The sequence below is a fragment of the Eublepharis macularius genome, chromosome 5 (genome assembly GCF_028583425.1).
Source record: "Eublepharis macularius isolate TG4126 chromosome 5, MPM_Emac_v1.0, whole genome shotgun sequence".
NCBI classification, from domain to species: Eukaryota; Metazoa; Chordata; class Lepidosauria; order Squamata; family Eublepharidae; genus Eublepharis; species Eublepharis macularius.
This window is the reverse complement of record NC_072794.1, coordinates 19,250,952-19,269,056: the sequence shown is the minus strand read 5'-3', so window position 1 is coordinate 19,269,056 and position 18,105 is coordinate 19,250,952. Positions and strand designations below refer to the sequence as shown.

The window sequence follows — 18,105 nt, the reverse complement described above, 5'->3', positions numbered from 1 at the left end:
CCATTTTTACTGGTCAAGCTAGGCTATTTCTACTCATTGGTATAGATTTATTTGAGTGGAAATTCCCACTGACTGGTTATACCAGCAGGAAATCTACTAGTTATTTATTAGATTTTTTAGCCCAGCCTTCCTCTAAGGAATTCATGGTGGCATATATGGTTTGCCCCTCTTCCATTTTATCCTCACAGCAACAATATGAGTTAGTTTTTGGTGAGAGGTCCTAAGTTCTCCATCAAGTTTCATGGCAGGGAATTTGAGCCCAGAACTGGACTTCCCCTTATGTTCTAAACCAACCACTTCCCAACACGCTCTACAGAATTAGAGTAACTGATTCTTTGCTCTCATGAGATGGTCTTTGGTATTGAGATCAGGCCTTAGAAGAATCACATAGCACTTGGGGAGAAAGATGCCACCCAGGAGACCAGCACCAGAGGCCAGGATGGAGAAGACCTCCACGGCCACCATGGACTTCCCTTTGGTGCTCAGGTATGTTGGCACAAAGGAGACCCACACACTGCAGAACACCAGGATGCTGAAGGTGATAAATTTAGCTTCATTGAAGCTATCAGGCAGTTTCCTAGCTAGGAAAGCTACGACGAAGCTGATAATGGCCAGAAAACCCATGTAACCCAGGACAATGTAAAACATGATGACTGAGCCTTCGTTACACTCCAGTATGATCTCTGTAGCTAGGGAATTGAAGTCTGAGTTTGGGAATGGGGGAGAAATGATCAACCAGATGGCACAGATAGCAGCTTGGATAAAGGGACACGTTAGGACAATGGAATTCACCCATTGTCGCCCCAACAATTTTCTCGCCATGTTTCCTGGTTTGGTAGCCATAAAGGCTAGAACCACCGTAACAGTTTTTGCCAAGATGGAAGAAATGGCAATAGAGAAGATAATGCCAGAAGCAGTCTGTCGCAGAAGGCAGGTGATCTTCCTGGGCCGCCCAATGAACAGCAAGGAGCAGATGAAGCACAGCAGGAGGGAAATGAGGAGGACGTAGGAGAGCTCTCGGTTGTTGGCTTTGACAATCGGTGTGTTTCGATGTTTAATGATAGTTACCAGGACTAGAGAAGTGATTAGGAGCAGCACAAGAGCCAGAGAAGCTAAAACAACCCCCAAAATCTCTTCATATGAAAGCACATTTATGCTTTTAGAGATGCACCGGTCTTGGTTATTGTTTGGATATTGATCTTCTGGGCACAGGGCACAGTGAACAGCATCTGGAATGAGTAACCACTACTGAAATAATATCGTACATGACACGAATGTTGTTTATGTGCTGGCAGTTTAGGCTCACCTCCAAGGTAATGGAATGAAAAAAAGCAAAGTACATCCACCATCATCTCTGATTGCTACTTTGAAGGAACTGCTTCCCCCCACTTTCTTGGCAATTGATTTATAATCAAGATACACAACTTTTAAGAGTCCAAAGAAGACGTTCACTTTTTTAATCTTGTGCTTTTGTTTGTCATGTATGAATCAGGCATTGGTGAGGGCTGGACTAAGAAAGTACATATAACAAAACCATCAAGAGATCTCTGTTTTGGGAGGTGAGCAGTAACAGAAAATGTGAGTGGGTGGAAAGGAACGATTGGTGATGTTTCCATTCTGTCCTGTTTTGTTTCTTTGTCTACTATTAGGATCCCCAAAAGACTATCAGGTAGACTAGATACAGGTGATTCTTTTCAAGAAGCTGCTCACGTGAAATAAGTAAGAATACCCGTCTGTATTGTGGTTTGGCAAATTTATGTGTTATTTCACAAGTCTGCAAAATACATTTGATTTGGGCAGACAATGGGATGACAGAAAGATGTGCATAAAGCATACACTATGGAAATTAATGCCTCTCTCAAATAGCAGTAGAAAAGAGCAAGAATCCAGTAGCGCTTTTAAGACTAACAACATTTGTGATAGGGTATGAGCTTTTGTGAGCTGCTGCTCACTTCTTCAGATACAGCCAAGAAGTGAGCTGTGAGTCATGAATAGAGATGGGCACAAACAGCAATATGAACTAAAAAAAGCCATGAACAGCCCAATCAGCTGTTTGCGAACAAGCTGTTCATGAAGCCCCATTCTAAACGAACAGGTGGTCATTGCAAGCCTCGTTCATTGCTGTTCATTGCTGTTTGTCAAGCCAGACAATCTGGCACCTGCAATCAATTCCCCTGGCAACCGGAGGCAGGGACTGCCTGAACACTGTCTGAACTTCTGCTGTTGCTCTGGAAACCCCAATCTAAGCCCAATTTAGCTTGATAGGCAGGTCTTCCTTTCAAGTGTGGAGCTCCAAATTGTTACAAGGAAGCAAAGAGCAGGGGGGAGGGGGGCTCCCAGCTCTGGTTTTGCAGTTGCTGTTGGCATTTTGAGAGAGAGACAGGGAGAGTGTATTGGAGCTTGAATTTTCTTTGTGTGTGGTGGGATAGGGATCTACCTCTTCAAGTTCCAGGGTTGCTGCCAGGCTCTGGGCCAAGCTATTATTTATTACTGGTACCTTTCCTGCTGCCTGCTCAGGTAAGGTTTCTGGGAGTGGTGCGGTAGGGATCTACCCCTTCACGTTCCAGGGCTGCAACCAGGTTCTGCGGCCAAGCTATTATTTATTATTGGTCCATTTCCTGCTGCCTGCTCAGGTTGGGTTTCTGGGAGTGGTGTGGTAGGGATCTTAATGTCTGGAGGAGAACCTGCTGGCCCTCACAAACAACAAACAACGAACATGTTCGTGACAGGATCATGTTCGTCAGTGTTCATTGTTCGTTGTTCATGGATGGCAATGAACAACGAACACCATGTTCGTTTTTTTTCTGTTCGTGCCCATGTCTAGTCATGAAAGCTCATACCCTACCACAAATGCTGTTAGTCTTATAGGTCCTACTCTGACTCTTTTCTACTGCTAAAGACAAACACGGCTGTCCATCTTGATCTATTTCTCAAACAGAAGAGTGAGATTCAGGTTGAGTAGCACCATAAAGACCAACTAGATTTCCAGGGTGTGAACTTTCAAGAGTCAAAGCTCCCTTTGTCAGATACATGGAGTGGCTTTCAGCTCTTTTAACTTTTTGGATCCCACAAACCCATTCCACTAGTTATCAAGGAGTGGCGCCTTGTACCAGAGGGAAAGTGCCACCACTATTGGAATGCATTGATAGATCCGACCCTTGTCTGGGGCTCTGATCTGACTTGTGTTACACATGTGACTAGGAACTCCCTTTAAAAATTGCTTGGAGCCCAATTCCTCTTCACAGCATGGCTTACCAGGAGGAGGGGCTTCAGCCCGTAATTCTGCACTGTTTTTGCAAGCAAAAAATGGCTGTGGGTGTTTATCCCATTGCCAGCATCCATGCCAAAAATGGTGTGGGGTGGAGAATGGGAAAGCTGAAACTTCTCATCCCGCCAGGCCATGCCCTGTGGTGGTATTTGCCCCCCAAGCCATTTTTAAGGGGAGTCCCTTGTCACATGTGTGGCACCAGTCATGTAATGAGAGCCTTACAAAGCATTCCACTCATTCAAGAACAAAAATTCATTGCAGTTTTTCCAGTGCGCCTCAAAGTTTCCCAATTTTTCCATCTCAGAATTTGCCATGCTATACATTTTGAGTGGGCAAAACCTTGTCATGAACATCACCAAGGAAAATATAATGTCATGGTAGGGTTTTTTTTACTGGTGTTCCACAAAATTTCTCAAGTTTTCTATTAGAAAAACTAAAAAAAAAATGTCCTTGGGAAAAAGTAGAGAGGTGAGATTGGAGATGTTAATTTATTCCACCCCCAGCCCCAGTCTTCACATATCTAGTTCATCTTAAGCTCTTCACAGTTTTTCATAAAATTTTATTAAGGCTATTTAAAAAAATGTTGTGGTATAGAAATAAATCATGGGTAACCCTGGCTGGCATCTCCCCAAATAGCTAACTTCTAACCCTAACCAAACTTCTCCCAACTTCTTATATTTTCATTATTACCTTTAGAAAGCTCTGTTGAATTGAATATTGGAGACAATATAGAAAGCCACTGGCTAATAGGTGAATCCATCTACCTCTAACACGTGGTGTAACATTAACATATAAACAAGCAATCACAAGAACGTCACACACATGCCTGCTTATCTCATACAACAGTTTTTCTGATGTGAAATAATAAATGTACTTTGTGCTTCTACTGAAGATTGTCAAGAAACAGCACAATAATACCATTGCCTGAAAATAGTAAGTGCTTACAACTGTACTACTCGACAGATAGAAATTTTGGAGCATTGTTTACTGGAATGCAATATTTCTTGTATTATTAAGGATATGTGGATTATTCCTATTTTTTACGAAGGGCTGTCAATATCAGACAAGGCTAAAAAGCTTTTGGAAGACATGGACTTAGGAGTTACTCTGGCTATTCCCAATTTTTTTTTTGCCTATGTAATTAAATTGAAAGGATTTTTATTTAAAGCATTTTTATTGAAAGGATTTTAATTTAAAGGAATTTAAGTAAATGTTAGGTCATTTTAAAATTGTTTGTTGGTTGTAGTATTTAGTGTGGTATTACTCAAGGCTTGTTGGCCAAATAAGCAGTATCTTTAAAGTGAAAATAGTAAGAGTCACAATGAAATTTCTAGGTGCCATGGTGGCCTGGAGCCAGGGGCTTGTCAAGCCCTCTTCTAGGCTACAGGTAGCCAGAGTCTGAGTTCTCCCTTTACCCTCCCAGACAGAATACAATATATAGAAAAGAATTCTTAGCTAAAACTCAGAACTTCTCTGTCTCTCTGTCACACATACACACACAAATACACCATGCTTCACTCCACTTTAATATGGGTTTGGGAATCATTCTGGCATAACTTGCCTGTTTGGTTAGAAATTGTCCCTTCTGGACAACCAACACACTCATAGCAGCAATTCAGCTTCCCCTCCGGAACTTTTTTGCTGTACCCTGGAAGGCAGCTGTCTACACACCTAGAGGAAGGTAGTGTCTGAAAGACAAGAGGTTCAGCACCTAGAGGAAATACTGGAGGGTCCCCCCTTCCCCTTCAGTTTAATATCTATGTAGAACAGGACTAATTTTGCCCTCTCCGTGATCAAGAGTCATCATCAAGGGGACTGCAAAATTCTCAAAATTACCCACGTCTCTGGAATTTAACTCACCTGGTTTACCCATACGATGGAATCAGGGTTAATCTTGAAATCAGAACCTGGGGGACTCCCTGGATCCATCCTTCCAACTTTCTTTCGAGCCAAAGATTTATTTGAGAACACGGCCCAGTTTAGAATATCAAACCCAGCAGATGTCATTCTGTTTTGCAAAAATGACACTTCGTCTCCAGTGCTGCTGTTAAAGACCATGTTTCTCAAAGAGGCGTGGAGCTGAGTACAAAAGATTTTTAGAATGTTGAGTTACTGGGCTTGAATGGATATAATATCAGATATAATACCAGATATAATATCCTATCTCTGGGATGGATCAAAAGCAGGTAGCTAGCAATTCTGGCAATGCAGATCAGGTGATTTGTTTCTCTTATATTGGTAGTGGAGCAACCAGATTTATTCATGTATGTATGTGCTGTCAAGTTGCAACTGACTTATGGCGATCCCAAGAAGGGGCTTTCAAGGGAAGTGAGAAGCAAGAGTTTCCTTCAGAGTCTTCCTTGGTGGTCCCCCATCCAAGTACCAACCCTGCTTAGCTCCTGAGATCTGATGAGATCGGGCTACACCAGGGCAGGATCTACATATTTGGGGGGGGGAGTGAAAAATGGCGCCCCCTTATATTTTTTCTTTATATATACATATATGATCAATGTTTTTAATATAGATAATAAACAACTCTTAAACAGAATAAATTGTGTTGACTTCTATGAATTGTTAATAATAACAACTTTACATTATCTTATCCATCATTCGCTAAGCATTCCTCCTAGAATTCCTTTTGTTGTAGGGAGCTAAGGGAGTTCATAGGCAGACATGCATGTTAGATATTAGGAAGACAGAGTTTAAGGAACTCAGAGGCCTGATGAGAGCCATTTAATGGCAAAAAATACTGGAAGGGAGAGGAGCAAGTGAAGGGTGGGCTATCCTAAAACAAGAGCTATTGCAAGCTCAAGCTATCAATATTCCAGTAAGATAAATGTGGTAGGGAATTCACAATGATGGGGGAAATTTAAACTCCAACAGTGGAAGCCCACTACCCAAATAAAGAAAATACATTCAAATTCTTTATTCTAGAAAAATAACATTTATTGGTTAGCCAAGGCAAGTTTCTGACACCCCAAAGAATCCACAGCAGATGCAAAGTAGAGATATATGAAAAGTAAACTCTCTTGATAGGGCATCATGTCCTTAGGAGAAAATGCAGGTAACCACTTCAACTAAAAGTGAACTTTTCTAGCTTTTTTTTCTGCAAAACTTCTCATAGCATCATCATAATTTATGGTATTTGCCACATCATTTTCAATGGACAATATAGCCAGGCTTGATAAACACTCCTGATACATTGCTGACCTGAGATAGGTTTTTATAAGCTTCATTTTGCTAAAACTTCTCTCACAGGATGCTGATGTTGTTGGTAGAGTGGCATATGTTCTTAACGCTATACACAAATTAGGAAATGCATCCTGTAAATCGTTTGTGTAAATCACAGATAATAGATCTAGGCAGCTCATTTGTTCTGTATTTTTAGAAAAATTATGAGTTTGATCTCAGAGTGTTTCAAGTTCACATTTAAATTCGTTAATATTTAAGTCCTCTGAATATTTTTTTGCCAAATGTTCTGCAGCCACCGTTAAGTCTGAGCTACTCATTTTCATCAATTTCTTACTACCAAGAAAAGAAAAATCTGTGTTTAGTCTTTTGGTGTTTTCAAGTCTTGTATGCAATTCTGTTAGTATTCTGTCAAAAACCATGTTAAACTCATGCTTGAATCGTTCTTCTGTTGAAAATGTACAAGCCTCATCGCTTGCAACTGGGAAATTTGGGGGGAAATTGATACGTATGCAATACTTAACTTACTTTCCTGTCAAACCACTTATTTTATTTATTTTACAACTTAAAATATATTAGCATATAGAAGTGTGTTATGTGGAATCTCTTTTGGCTGGAGATCAGATCTAATTCTGGGAGATCTCCAGCCTGGAAGCTGGCAACCATACCCATACGGCTGGATGCTAAGGATTGTTCTTGCTAGAGGTGTAAAATGTCCACACATTTTGACGCCATAGGAAAAAGGTCCCTCCTCCTTTTTTTTCCTACAGAAAAATAAACTGGGAAATTGGGGGGGGGAATTGATATGTATGCAATAGTTAACATACTTTCCTGTCAAACCATGTCTTATTTTATTGATTTAACAACTTAGCATATAGAAGTGTGCTATGTGGAATAATGAAATTTAAAAGTATAAAGTATACTAGCATCCCACGCCTCTACCTTCCTGCCTTGGTTTGATCATCTCCCTCCGTGCTGATCTCAGAGCAAATACAGCAAATAGAACGGCCCCTGCCTGCTGCTGGGGCGATGGAGGAACCCCCCCCCCACCTCCATGTGCATGTGCACTCTGCGCCATCCCACCTTTTGGTGTGGCAGCACTTCAAGCTCTTCTTATCCCAGGCAGCAGCATGCAGATGCAGAGATTGGGGGGGGGGGGCGAGGGGAAGCGAGTGAGCCAGGCATGAGCGTCTATGTGCTGAGATCAAAAAGAGTCCAGTAGCACCTTTAAGACTAACCAATTTTATTGTAGCATAAGCTTTCGAGAATCAAGTTCTCTTCGTCAGATGCATGGTACAGAAACTGGTCAAATATAGAAGAGGAGGGGGGAGAAGGGGAGGAGAGAGAAGATGCAGTTGGGGGGGAGAGAGTGGGATGGAACCAAAACATTCCTTTGCTAGTAAATGTAAACATCTCCTCTTGGTATGGAGATTAATTGGCTTGTGTGAGGCTTCAAAGGAGTTTGCCGTGTTGGTTTGTGGCAGCAAAACAACCAGACCATCCAATTCCAATGTAGTATAAGCCTTCGATAACCACAGTTCTCCCTGTCAGATGCATCTGACAAAGAGAACTGTGGTCCCCGGAAGCCCACGCCAGGTGCCACTGGGCTCCCCCAGACCCCGCCTCTGTAAAGGAAATCTGTTACCTGTGATAATGTGATAACCATTCATAGTCCCTATTCAGTCCCAGCTTGACAGAGGCAAACGCGGATCCCCCTCCTTGCCAGTGCACGGGGCCGCCCTCTCTTTGATGGTGCAAATAGAGGCACCTGCTGGCTGCCGGGGCCTGGGGGGATGGCAGTGGAGCGCTCCCCCTTCCCCTCCACATACACATGCCTTCTGCTGGCTGTCCCACCATTTGCCGTGCTTTGCTCTTGAGAGCTGAGGCAGAAAAAAAACCAAGTGGGAGAACTGGGCACGAGCGGCTATTTGCTGGGGAGGCAAACTCGGATCTGCCTCTTTACCGCCCCCTCTTTGATGGCACTGGGGGCAGGCAACCCACCTCCCCCCCCCCAAGATCCGGGCTTGGGCTACACCATACTATGGATTTAATGGATTTATATCCATTAAAAAGTTGTTTTTCGAGTACTGGGAACCAGTATAGAAAATGGCTGAGTAATGAAAAAAATATGGAGAAAGCAGTGAATATATATGGGTGTGTGCATCCTAATGTTGTCTAAGGTAAGCAAGACAAACAAACGAAAAATGAAAACATAACCAGCTTTATCAATCCGCTTTTGCTGTTCTTTTTAAGAGTTGATTCATCTGAAGGGAGATATTACCTGCCAGGGCATTACATTCGGAAGCCCAAACCTCTTGCTGTTCCTCATTTTTGCATGTTTTGATCTTGAAAGGTAGATGGCATGTAACGCATGAGCAATGCCATGGATGGTCTGGTAGATGGTATAGCTGTGGCCCGTCATAAATGCATCAAACACAAAGGATGGCAGTTTTGCCAACTTCTCTTCCCCTGTACACTTTCTTTTGTGGTCTGAACTCGCTGCCAGACCCATCTCCAAAAACTCGCAGTCAAACGCAACCTCCCACCAGTCATGGAGAAAAACATCTCCCTTGGGATTGTGTGGATCCAAAGTCCAGAGAAAATGGCTAAATCCTGGCACATCTCTTGTTTGGGCTGTGAAAGACAAAGTGCCATGGAAGGATTTGAGTTGCCACCACTGACTGCGATATCCCATTGCAGAAAATTCCCACTGGTTTGTTAGGATCCAGACTTTCCCGAAGCGAAGGTTTGTTTGATCTTCGTAGGAATACAGAGCTTCTGCTAAGTTGTGCATGGCACGGAAATCTCCAGATGCAATAACTGCATTGGCTGTACTTCTAAAAATAGTCAAAACTAGTTTTAACTGTCGTATAGTGAGCTCATTGAATATTGAGAAGGTTACGACTGTCCTTTCTGTAAAGGCTACGCAGATGTCATTCTGGGAGAGCATGGCTGTCAGTGTCTGAATGAAATGATCTCCACTCTCATCCTCCAGAGCGATGATCCCAATCCAGTTCCACTGGAAATGCAGAAGTAGTTTTATTATCCCTATGTACAGTGAGACTTCCTTGGGATCGATTTGGTAGAACAGGGGGAAATTGATCGGGTCGTTCAGAACAGGATCGAATGACCTGTAACCTAGCTAAAGGATAAGAGCCGAGTGAATTTTTTAGAAATGATTCAGATAAAAAACAGAGTTATTGTAGAGGATATCCTTGGCCGTTTCCAGACAGCTTACCTGCACCTGGGACGTTGCACCAAGTTGTGGGGAAAATGCGAAATATCGCGTTTTCTTGTGTGAGTTTTGCGTGATGTCATGTGACGTCACACAAAACTTGCGCGAGAAATCGTGATATTTCGCGTTTTCCCCGCAATGTGGCGCAACGTCCCGGGTGCAGGTAAGCCATCTGGAAACGGCCCTTGTGTGACAGTCATAACGCTTGTCTTAGCCCAATTCGTCATCTGCAACAGAGCGATTTCATGTCCTGGCTACTGCTGAAGTATTTTTATTATCTGATGGTACCAAAGCTCAGAAGAGGTTTTACACTGGCAAGAATGAATGCCCTTCCCTTGGCAGTTTTGGAGGGTAGATACAGGGAAGTACCATATGCTAACAGAACATGTAGATGCCCATATGATAAAACTGAAAGCACTGAACATATATTTAATGAGTTGAGGGCTAGCTTAATCATCCCGCTACTGTGGAGGAGGCTGAAGAGCTCTTGCCACCGGCAGAAGAGGAATTCTTGAAAATGTTTGAGGAGGAGGAGGCCAAGGGATCCTTGGAGGAATGGTTGGGGTTCGAGGAAACATCTAGCCTGTCCCCATCCCAAACTACTGGTGCTGTCCCTGCCTGCTGTCCACCCATCACTCCGTCTTCCATTGCCAGCTCCGTGGCACAGCCAGTAACCCTTCATCCCCCCTACCCTGGAACAGAGGGCCACCAGCTCATCTGATCCGGGATCGGTGGGAGGGTCACTGGAATGCATCCTGAGCAAGAAGCCTTGCCCCGAGGCTGCTGCTGGTGGGAGCAGAAGGGTCAGGCAGGCCGCCCTGGGGGTAGTTGTTCCATTGGGGCCGGGGGTGGTGCTGCTGAAAAGGGTGAGGTCTAGGGCTCAGGATGCGAGCATTCGTGTCGTGGCGCAGACTATTGCCCTGCAAGGCTCCCCCCTATTGGTCGTGGAGGGTGTGGGCTTCCAACTGCTGCTCCAGCACTTTGCCCCATGGTTCTCCATGCCGTCACAGTGCACCATTGGGCGTCGAGTCATGCCTGCCCTCTACAAGTCAGTGTGAGACATGGTGCTCAGAGAGCTGTCGGCTGCCCAAGGCAGAACCGTGCATTTCACGGCCAACCTGTGGAGTGGCTGCCATCATGTGTACCTTGCCATCACTGCCCACTGGTGGCAACCAGAGGACCTCCGCTGCCCCAGGGCAAGATCTGGCACCCGTAAAAAGGTGCCCAGCTTGACACCGGGCTACAGGACTATTCTTCTCCAGGCCCGGGGGATAGACGAGGTCCACACCAGGAAGAACATCGCCGCCACCGTAAAGGCAGCTTTGAGGGAGTGGATGTCCGGGGTGGAAGGGTTTGTCTGTGGCTTCATAGTGAACTACCTAATACGGGAGCCCAGGTGACATGGTTACTATGGGATACAAATGATCCCATTACTTTTTCTGTGGCAGAATATATAGGGGCAATAATTAAACATCAGAGACATGATATCAAGTAAGGTTCTTCCCATTTTAATTTCTGCTTAAGGCAATAGCCGTATGAGCAGTGCTACATAGATAGATCTGCAACAGTGTGATTTCATCTCCATAACCGAAGGAAGTTAAGTGTACTGCTAGGATCAGAGTGGGTGGGACAAATTACTTCTGGAAGAGTTCCTGTTCACCATCTTCCAAGAATCAAACAAGTTGTGCATTGCAGTGCTGCAGAGGCAGAGAACTACCAAAGACTATTTGTAGGAAGACATTTTGAAGAAGTTTATCAAATCATGGGGTCTTGCTGCGGAGCAAGAGCCTTAGGTAGAAACTAGATTATACATTTAACACAAGCTGACTTGTAGTTATATGTGTAGACTTGTGCCTTCCCCCTTATATGTCCACAATGAAAGGGGCTAGAGATTTACTTTTTAAAAATTAAAGCTGGGATTTCAAAGAACTTAATACACAGATTGTTATAACATTATAACAACAATGAATTGTTAATTTAAAAAAGAAAACATGCCCTGCCTCCAGTTGCAGGTGTGGAAAATGGCCAATGCAGGGACAGTGGCAGGGAAAATGGCTGTTGCATGGCTGGGATCAGGGAAATCCATACTTCCCCGTCTACATGCGACCATTTCAACTTTGCTGGGATCTTTTCCAAAATCTTGCAGCAAAGCAGGTTTTGGGAAAGATTAGGGGAAAGCCTGGATAAGCCCAGGAGGTACAGGAATGCATCACAATGCTATGGTGAAGCAGGGGGGAAATTCTGCCTCCCGGCAGCATCAAAGCCAGGGCAAACAATCCATATGGAAACGTCTATGAAATGAACTACAGTTTGGGGGCTCTGATGCAGATATATTCTTTTCTGTAGTTCCCCTCCCTCCCCATCTTGTATGCATATCCTACCTGTGGGACTTTTAAAAGGCTCAAGATGGATGCGATCTGCCTTGAGATTTTGGAGTATAGGCTCCCAATGATAGACAGTAGATTATCCTGTTTATGGCATTTATAGTTGGGAACCATTTCTCCCCGTGTGGAAAGCAGAGACAGACTATCCATGTTGGTCTTTTTTGCAATAAAGCTGTCTTCATAGATACGGAAACCCAGGGTGACGTTGGGTAGGAGACCTGGATCTTTGTTGACTTCACTGACGGCGAACACAAAAGCCTGGACAATTTGATAGTTCTTGGGCACAGGTCTGCAATCAGAGGTAAATGGTTAGAGCAGGATTCCAACAGATTGGTAGAATAGCGGGCTGTCTAATGAAGTCCCTCAGGTTCAATCTCCTTTGGACAAAGGCAGAACTTTCTAGAGACTAGATTCTAGCTCCCTTTAATTGGTTAACTATGCACTTCAGATTTTTCTGAAACATACAGACAGAAAATCTGTGTTGTGTTACCATGGGCATGCACATTAATTTTTTTTGTAAACATCATAGAGATAAGGTTGTTAAGTGCCTGTTCTTGAGATACTACTAGATTTTCTTCAAAAGCATATAATAAAAACAACAATATTCGATTTATATGCCGCTCTTCAGGATAACTTAGATCAGTTTACAAAGTGTGTTATTAGTATCCTCACAACAATCACCCTGTGAGGCGGGTGGGGCTGAAAGAGCTCTGAGAGAGCTGTGACTGACCCAAGGTCACCCAGCTGGCTTCAAGCGGAGGACTGGGGAATCAAACCCAGCTCTCCAGATTAGAGTCCCATTGCTCTTAACCATTACACTAAACTGACTTCCATGAAGGAAGACTAAACACCATCCAGCCTTACCACAGTTATGCCCTTGAAGTCTCTATGAGAGTTAAGCATGCGCTCATGTCTCCTCCATAGAAATCACATGGAAATATGCTTCTTTCATTTTGGCTACATAACGATGCAGGAAAATCCTGAAATACTGACAGACTTTCAAACAGCTAAAGATCTTGGGAAAGCATAACTATCTGCCTGTATCAAAATGCTGGCCTGAGATGTGCAAAATTCACTCCATCTGTCTTGCATTTTTTTAGTGTCTACTGCAAGAATTATTTACAGTGATCCAGGTTCTTAGGATTAGCAATTCCCATTTTTAGGATATTCATTTGCACACAGACAAGCATGGTCAAGACTCTACCCCAGGGCAGTTCCCCGAATCAAGAAAGTGGCACTTACTGAGAAACAGAAAAATCCCAGCTGATGGGAGACTCTGTAAAGGGCTGTGGCATAGCTATAGCAATGGAGAGCGGTAAATGCCCACCAATAATGTGATCTCCTGATCTATAATAGTCATTCTGGAGTTGAAAAGGCCTAGTCAAGAGGCACTTGGTTTCCAACAGCATGTGAACAGCCTGAGAGAGCATCCAACACACCACCAGCGGCCAAATCATGAGCAGCAAGATGCGTCTCTGTCCGAGATCAGTAACCAGAGTGGGCAGAAGGACCATGTCTTGAATTCAAAGGGCAGCCCAGATCTTATAGATAAGCAATCAGACTTCAAACTGCCCGGTCCCCAATGGAACCTCACTCCGAAGGATGCAGGCTGTATTTGTAACATCCTTGGTGCAGGTGTGGGCTTGCTTTGTTGACAGCTGAGCAGGTGGCCTCTAAAAATCCACGGAGCTTCTACAGGAATTAGTATCATTGTCATAATTCTAGGGAAGAGAAATAAATCTCATCCCCATAGTGCACCATGGCAGGAGATGGTAAAAACATGTTTATGGGACGACACCTGGGTCACTCTGTGGGCCAAATAATCTCATTTTTTTTTTAAAAAAACAAAGAATTACTTGAAAACTTCTATTGCAGCTTCTTACTTATTGGGAGAATTCAGTGCGGTTTTTATATTATAGTATCCTATATTCTTATTCTTATTCTTATAACTTATAGTCTGCTGTCCCCGTGATCAGGCTCAGAGTGGATGACAACAGAGTTTAAGTCTACATTAAAATTTCTGTTTAAAAACCATAAAAGACATACAACTGCAGGCTGAAATCCAAAATGGAATTGGGTTTGTTTCAGAAGCAAGGCATAAGCAGGGAGACCTCAAAGCAGGACAGGTCCTATGTGGGGGACTGTCAGCAGGTGCATCGCACCAGGGTCCTTGGGCCCAGAGGAGTTTCTTGGATTTCCATAAAATATTTGCCATGAAGACTAGCATTTATATCGTATGTCACTGGCCAACATAGTTACATTGTTGCTTCATTGCATTCTCAAGATCTTCCACTGGGGGCTGCATGAACCCGTTAAAAGATCACATGCCTCTCTCTCCACTCTCTAGCCAGGGAGATAGAATGTTTAGGCTGGTAGCCATTGTTGTAGAGGAAGGGTTGGTGTATTGGTACATTCTAAATCCATATTAAAAGAGCAATGTTGAACATTCTAACCTTTCCCCTTAATTAGCGATCCTAGGCTACATTTTCATTTTAAAAATTTGTAAGTTTGGGCTCAGCATTTTTTGAGGCAACATGGTGATGATAAGAGCTGATCAGGAATTAAATTTTCCCTTTTTGGAAATAAAAGAAGAAATTATAAATCATCCATCGAAAATGTATTCTCACAAATCAGGAGCCCAGAAACAAAAAGAAAAGAAAGGATGAAAGGAACATGAAAAAGGGGACAACAAAACCACTTTTCAGCGGGATTAAGGGCACCTTCGAAAAAATTCTCATTCAACCCACTTATAGAATTAGAACAAGAAAAACCTCTTGAAAGCCTCACCTCCAAACAAGAAGAAGTTCATTTGGGTAATAATGTACAGGATTTTGATAAAGGAGCGTATGCAGAAATGACAAAAATGAACGGAAAGAAACAGAAATACAGGCTCAGGTGGACGTGAGTTTGGAAAATGAGAAGAATACTGTAGCCCTTGACACTGGTTGCATCACAACTGAGAGCCAAGCTACAAGTGATGCCTTACACAGGGTGGACACTTGTCAGCTTCCCTCAAGTTTTGATGGGAAATGTAGGCGTCCTGGTTTTTCAGCTTGGCTCTCCATTACAGCTACAAGACCAGGATGCCTACATTTCCCATCAAAACTTGAGGGAAGCTGACAAGTGTCCACCCTGTGTCAGGCGTCACTTGTAGCTTGGCTCTGAGTTTTCTTCTCAAAAAGAAATAGAAAAGTATGTTACTGATGGTCACATCTTATTGCCTAAAGCATTCCCCAAAGACACCAGCAATCAAAATTTTTCACAAAGCATACGGAAATTTCAGAGTGCCGATGGAGAACAGCATGTAAGAGAGTGACTTGTTCGGAGTCAACAGAAACAAGCATTAAATAGTTTTCTATATTGATTATTTTGGCACAGAACTAGCATCCCTGCGTCTAAATCAGCATTGGCGTCAGCTGAAAGCTGGATGACTAGTGAGAAGTGGCGGAAACTATCCAACAGGATCAGAACATGAAAAAGGCAACAGCTGCAGAGAATGTTACCTAGCTTGCCGAGCGCTAGAAAGGCACTTGCTGTCTGGGACACCATCTTAGAAGCATCAATCAGAACTAGGATTGTCAGGTCCCCTTACCGTCCCGACGTGAGGGTGGGGACCTGGTTCTTGCCTGTCTCATGGACTCAGCATGTTTCTTTCATGCCCTGCACCCGTGTGATAATGTCACTTCCGGTGACAGCACTCTGGATGACGTCACCTCACGGGTGATGGACCTAAAATGGGCCCAATTTGGCCTATTTGAGGACATAAATTTGGACCTAAAACGGGCCCAATTTGGCCTATTTGAGGACCTAAATTTGGACCTAAAACGGGCCCAATTTGGCCTATTTTAAGACCTAAATTGGCTTGCTGCAAAGTGCATGTGCATTCTCAAGGCTGCACAATGATGTCATTTCCAGGAGTGACATTGTCGCGCCACAATGGGAGCATGCCCAGGAGGCCCATTCTTGCGCCCTTCTCCCCCACCGGCCAGGTGAATGGGGAGTGGAGGGTGAAAGCGGGGGATCCCCCACCCCCACTGGGGGAATGGGATCTCTAATCAGAACTGAAGCTGTGAAATGGTACAATATTTTAAAGTGCATCGTCGATGTCGTACTTTTTAGAACGTGGTCTGGCTTTTAATAGTTCATCCGATCGCATTGGTGATTCAAACAATGGGAACTTTTTAGGACTCATAGAACTACTGTCCAGGTGGGACCCCATCCTTCAGGAACATGTGCTAAGTGTACAGGTGTCACAGAAGAGGGGTGAGCGACTTCAAGTTCATTATCTGTCTCCATCCTGACTCACTAAATGAATCTATTGCAGAATGCTCAAATCTTGTGAAACAACATATTTTGCTTGAGAGGCAGTTTGCAAAGTACTTCACAGAAATAGCAGAAGCCACATCAGATCCCTCACATAGAAAACAAACATTTCTTTGGTGATTCATAATTTTAAAAGAAACACAGTATGAAATTCAAGAAAGTTTTCTAAAGTTTGCAGATTGTAGCAACGAAAGAGGGCAAGAAATGGCTCAATTGATAACTGGCGCTTTGAAAGAACATGCTTTTCCTCTCTGTGTTTGTAGAGCTCAAGCTTATGACAATGGACTAAATATGGCTGGAAGATACAACAGCACACAAGCAAAATTAAACAAATGACCTGCCAACATCTTTTCCACACTGTGACACTGAGAGATCTCTGTCTTTTGGTGCTACACCTCTGAAGATGCCAGCCACAGCTGCTGGCGAAACGTCAGGAACTACAATGCCAAGACCACGGCGATACAGCCCGGAAAACCCACAACAACCATCGTTCTCCAGCCGTGAAAGCCTTCGACAATACAAAATTACACAAACTTTGCCCAACAGCAAATTTTTTCACCTTGCAGTTGTAACATACTTAACCAATGTAGAAATGTTGCTACTGAATGCATACCGTTTGCAAAACAATTCAAACTATCTACCACTTGTTTAATTCCAGTCCCAAGCACTGGGAAATATTTGAAAACCACATAGGCTGTTCTCTTCATGGTATGTCTGAAACAAGATGGTCAGATCGTGTTGAAAGTATAAAGCCTTTTGCAGCTCATCAGCCCGGAATTAAATCAGCACTGCAAAAACCTCCCAGAACTAAATTAGACATGTAAAACAAGAAATGAAGTCTAGGGAGTTTTATTCTATGTAACATCTTTTGTCTTTGTGTTAACGTCAGCTGCGTGGTACAAAACATTAATTCGCATAGTCCGCTGTGATAAGGTAATTCAAGAAATGTTACATTGGATGTCGAAGCAGAAAACATTGGAACACTCCTCACAGATCTTACAAAACTTCGAAACTACTGGAAATGCATGTAGAATGAAGCCAAAATTGTTAAGATAGAAATCAAATTCTCTCGTGGATGTGGTGGAGTCACCCAGAAGAGGGCAAGGCTGCATGATAACAGACCCGATGCTAATTTGCTGTATAAATGAATGACACAAATGATTCACCAGAAAAAGTCTACTTCAGAAAAGTCTATGTTTTATGTTTTGCTAGACAGTGGCCGTTTCCATACCTCCTTAAAGGGATGACCTACTCACTAAACGCTAGCAGCTTTCCCCCTTGACTCCAGGTGTCTCCATTTTTAAAATGGTTGCAGGCTGATTGGCTTCCATTTTTTTGGCGCCTTTTCTGGGACTGTAGGGAAGTGTGGAAATGGCCAGTGTTACAACAGGATTAACTGTAAGATTCAATGCTGTAAAGCAATTGGCTGAAAAGTTTGATTTCTTGTGGAAATACCTTTGTCTGGGATGGGAAGCTCGGACACCCCTGGATATGTCACCCCCCCACCAGACTCACTGGGAGACCATAGGGCACACAAGAGGCAGGAGGATGGCATGCCAACAACCAACCAGGCCACCAAGGCAACATGACCCTCAGCAGGATGGGGAGATGATGAGACAGCAGCGTTGCTTTCAGCAGGCTTGGAAGGCAGCACAGCCATAACGAGCTTCACTGCAGAAGATGCCGCCGCAACAATGCGGCTCCCA

The 18,105-nt window shown here is 43.6% G+C and overlaps 1 protein-coding gene across 1 annotated transcript; it reads right to left on the bottom strand.

Annotated features, from left to right (window-relative positions):
- Nucleotides 1-318: 318 nt before the first annotated feature.
- LOC129330278 (vomeronasal type-2 receptor 26-like) lies at nucleotides 319-13,590 on the bottom strand. Its single transcript, XM_054980316.1, has 5 exons — nucleotides 13,319-13,590; nucleotides 12,074-12,365; nucleotides 8,770-9,599; nucleotides 4,830-5,011; nucleotides 319-1,229 (listed from the first exon to the last, which is right to left on the bottom strand). Exons 1-5 carry the CDS (start codon nucleotides 13,588-13,590, stop codon nucleotides 319-321), a joined length of 2,487 nt encoding a protein of 828 aa, XP_054836291.1.
- Nucleotides 13,591-18,105: the final 4,515 nt, after the last annotated feature.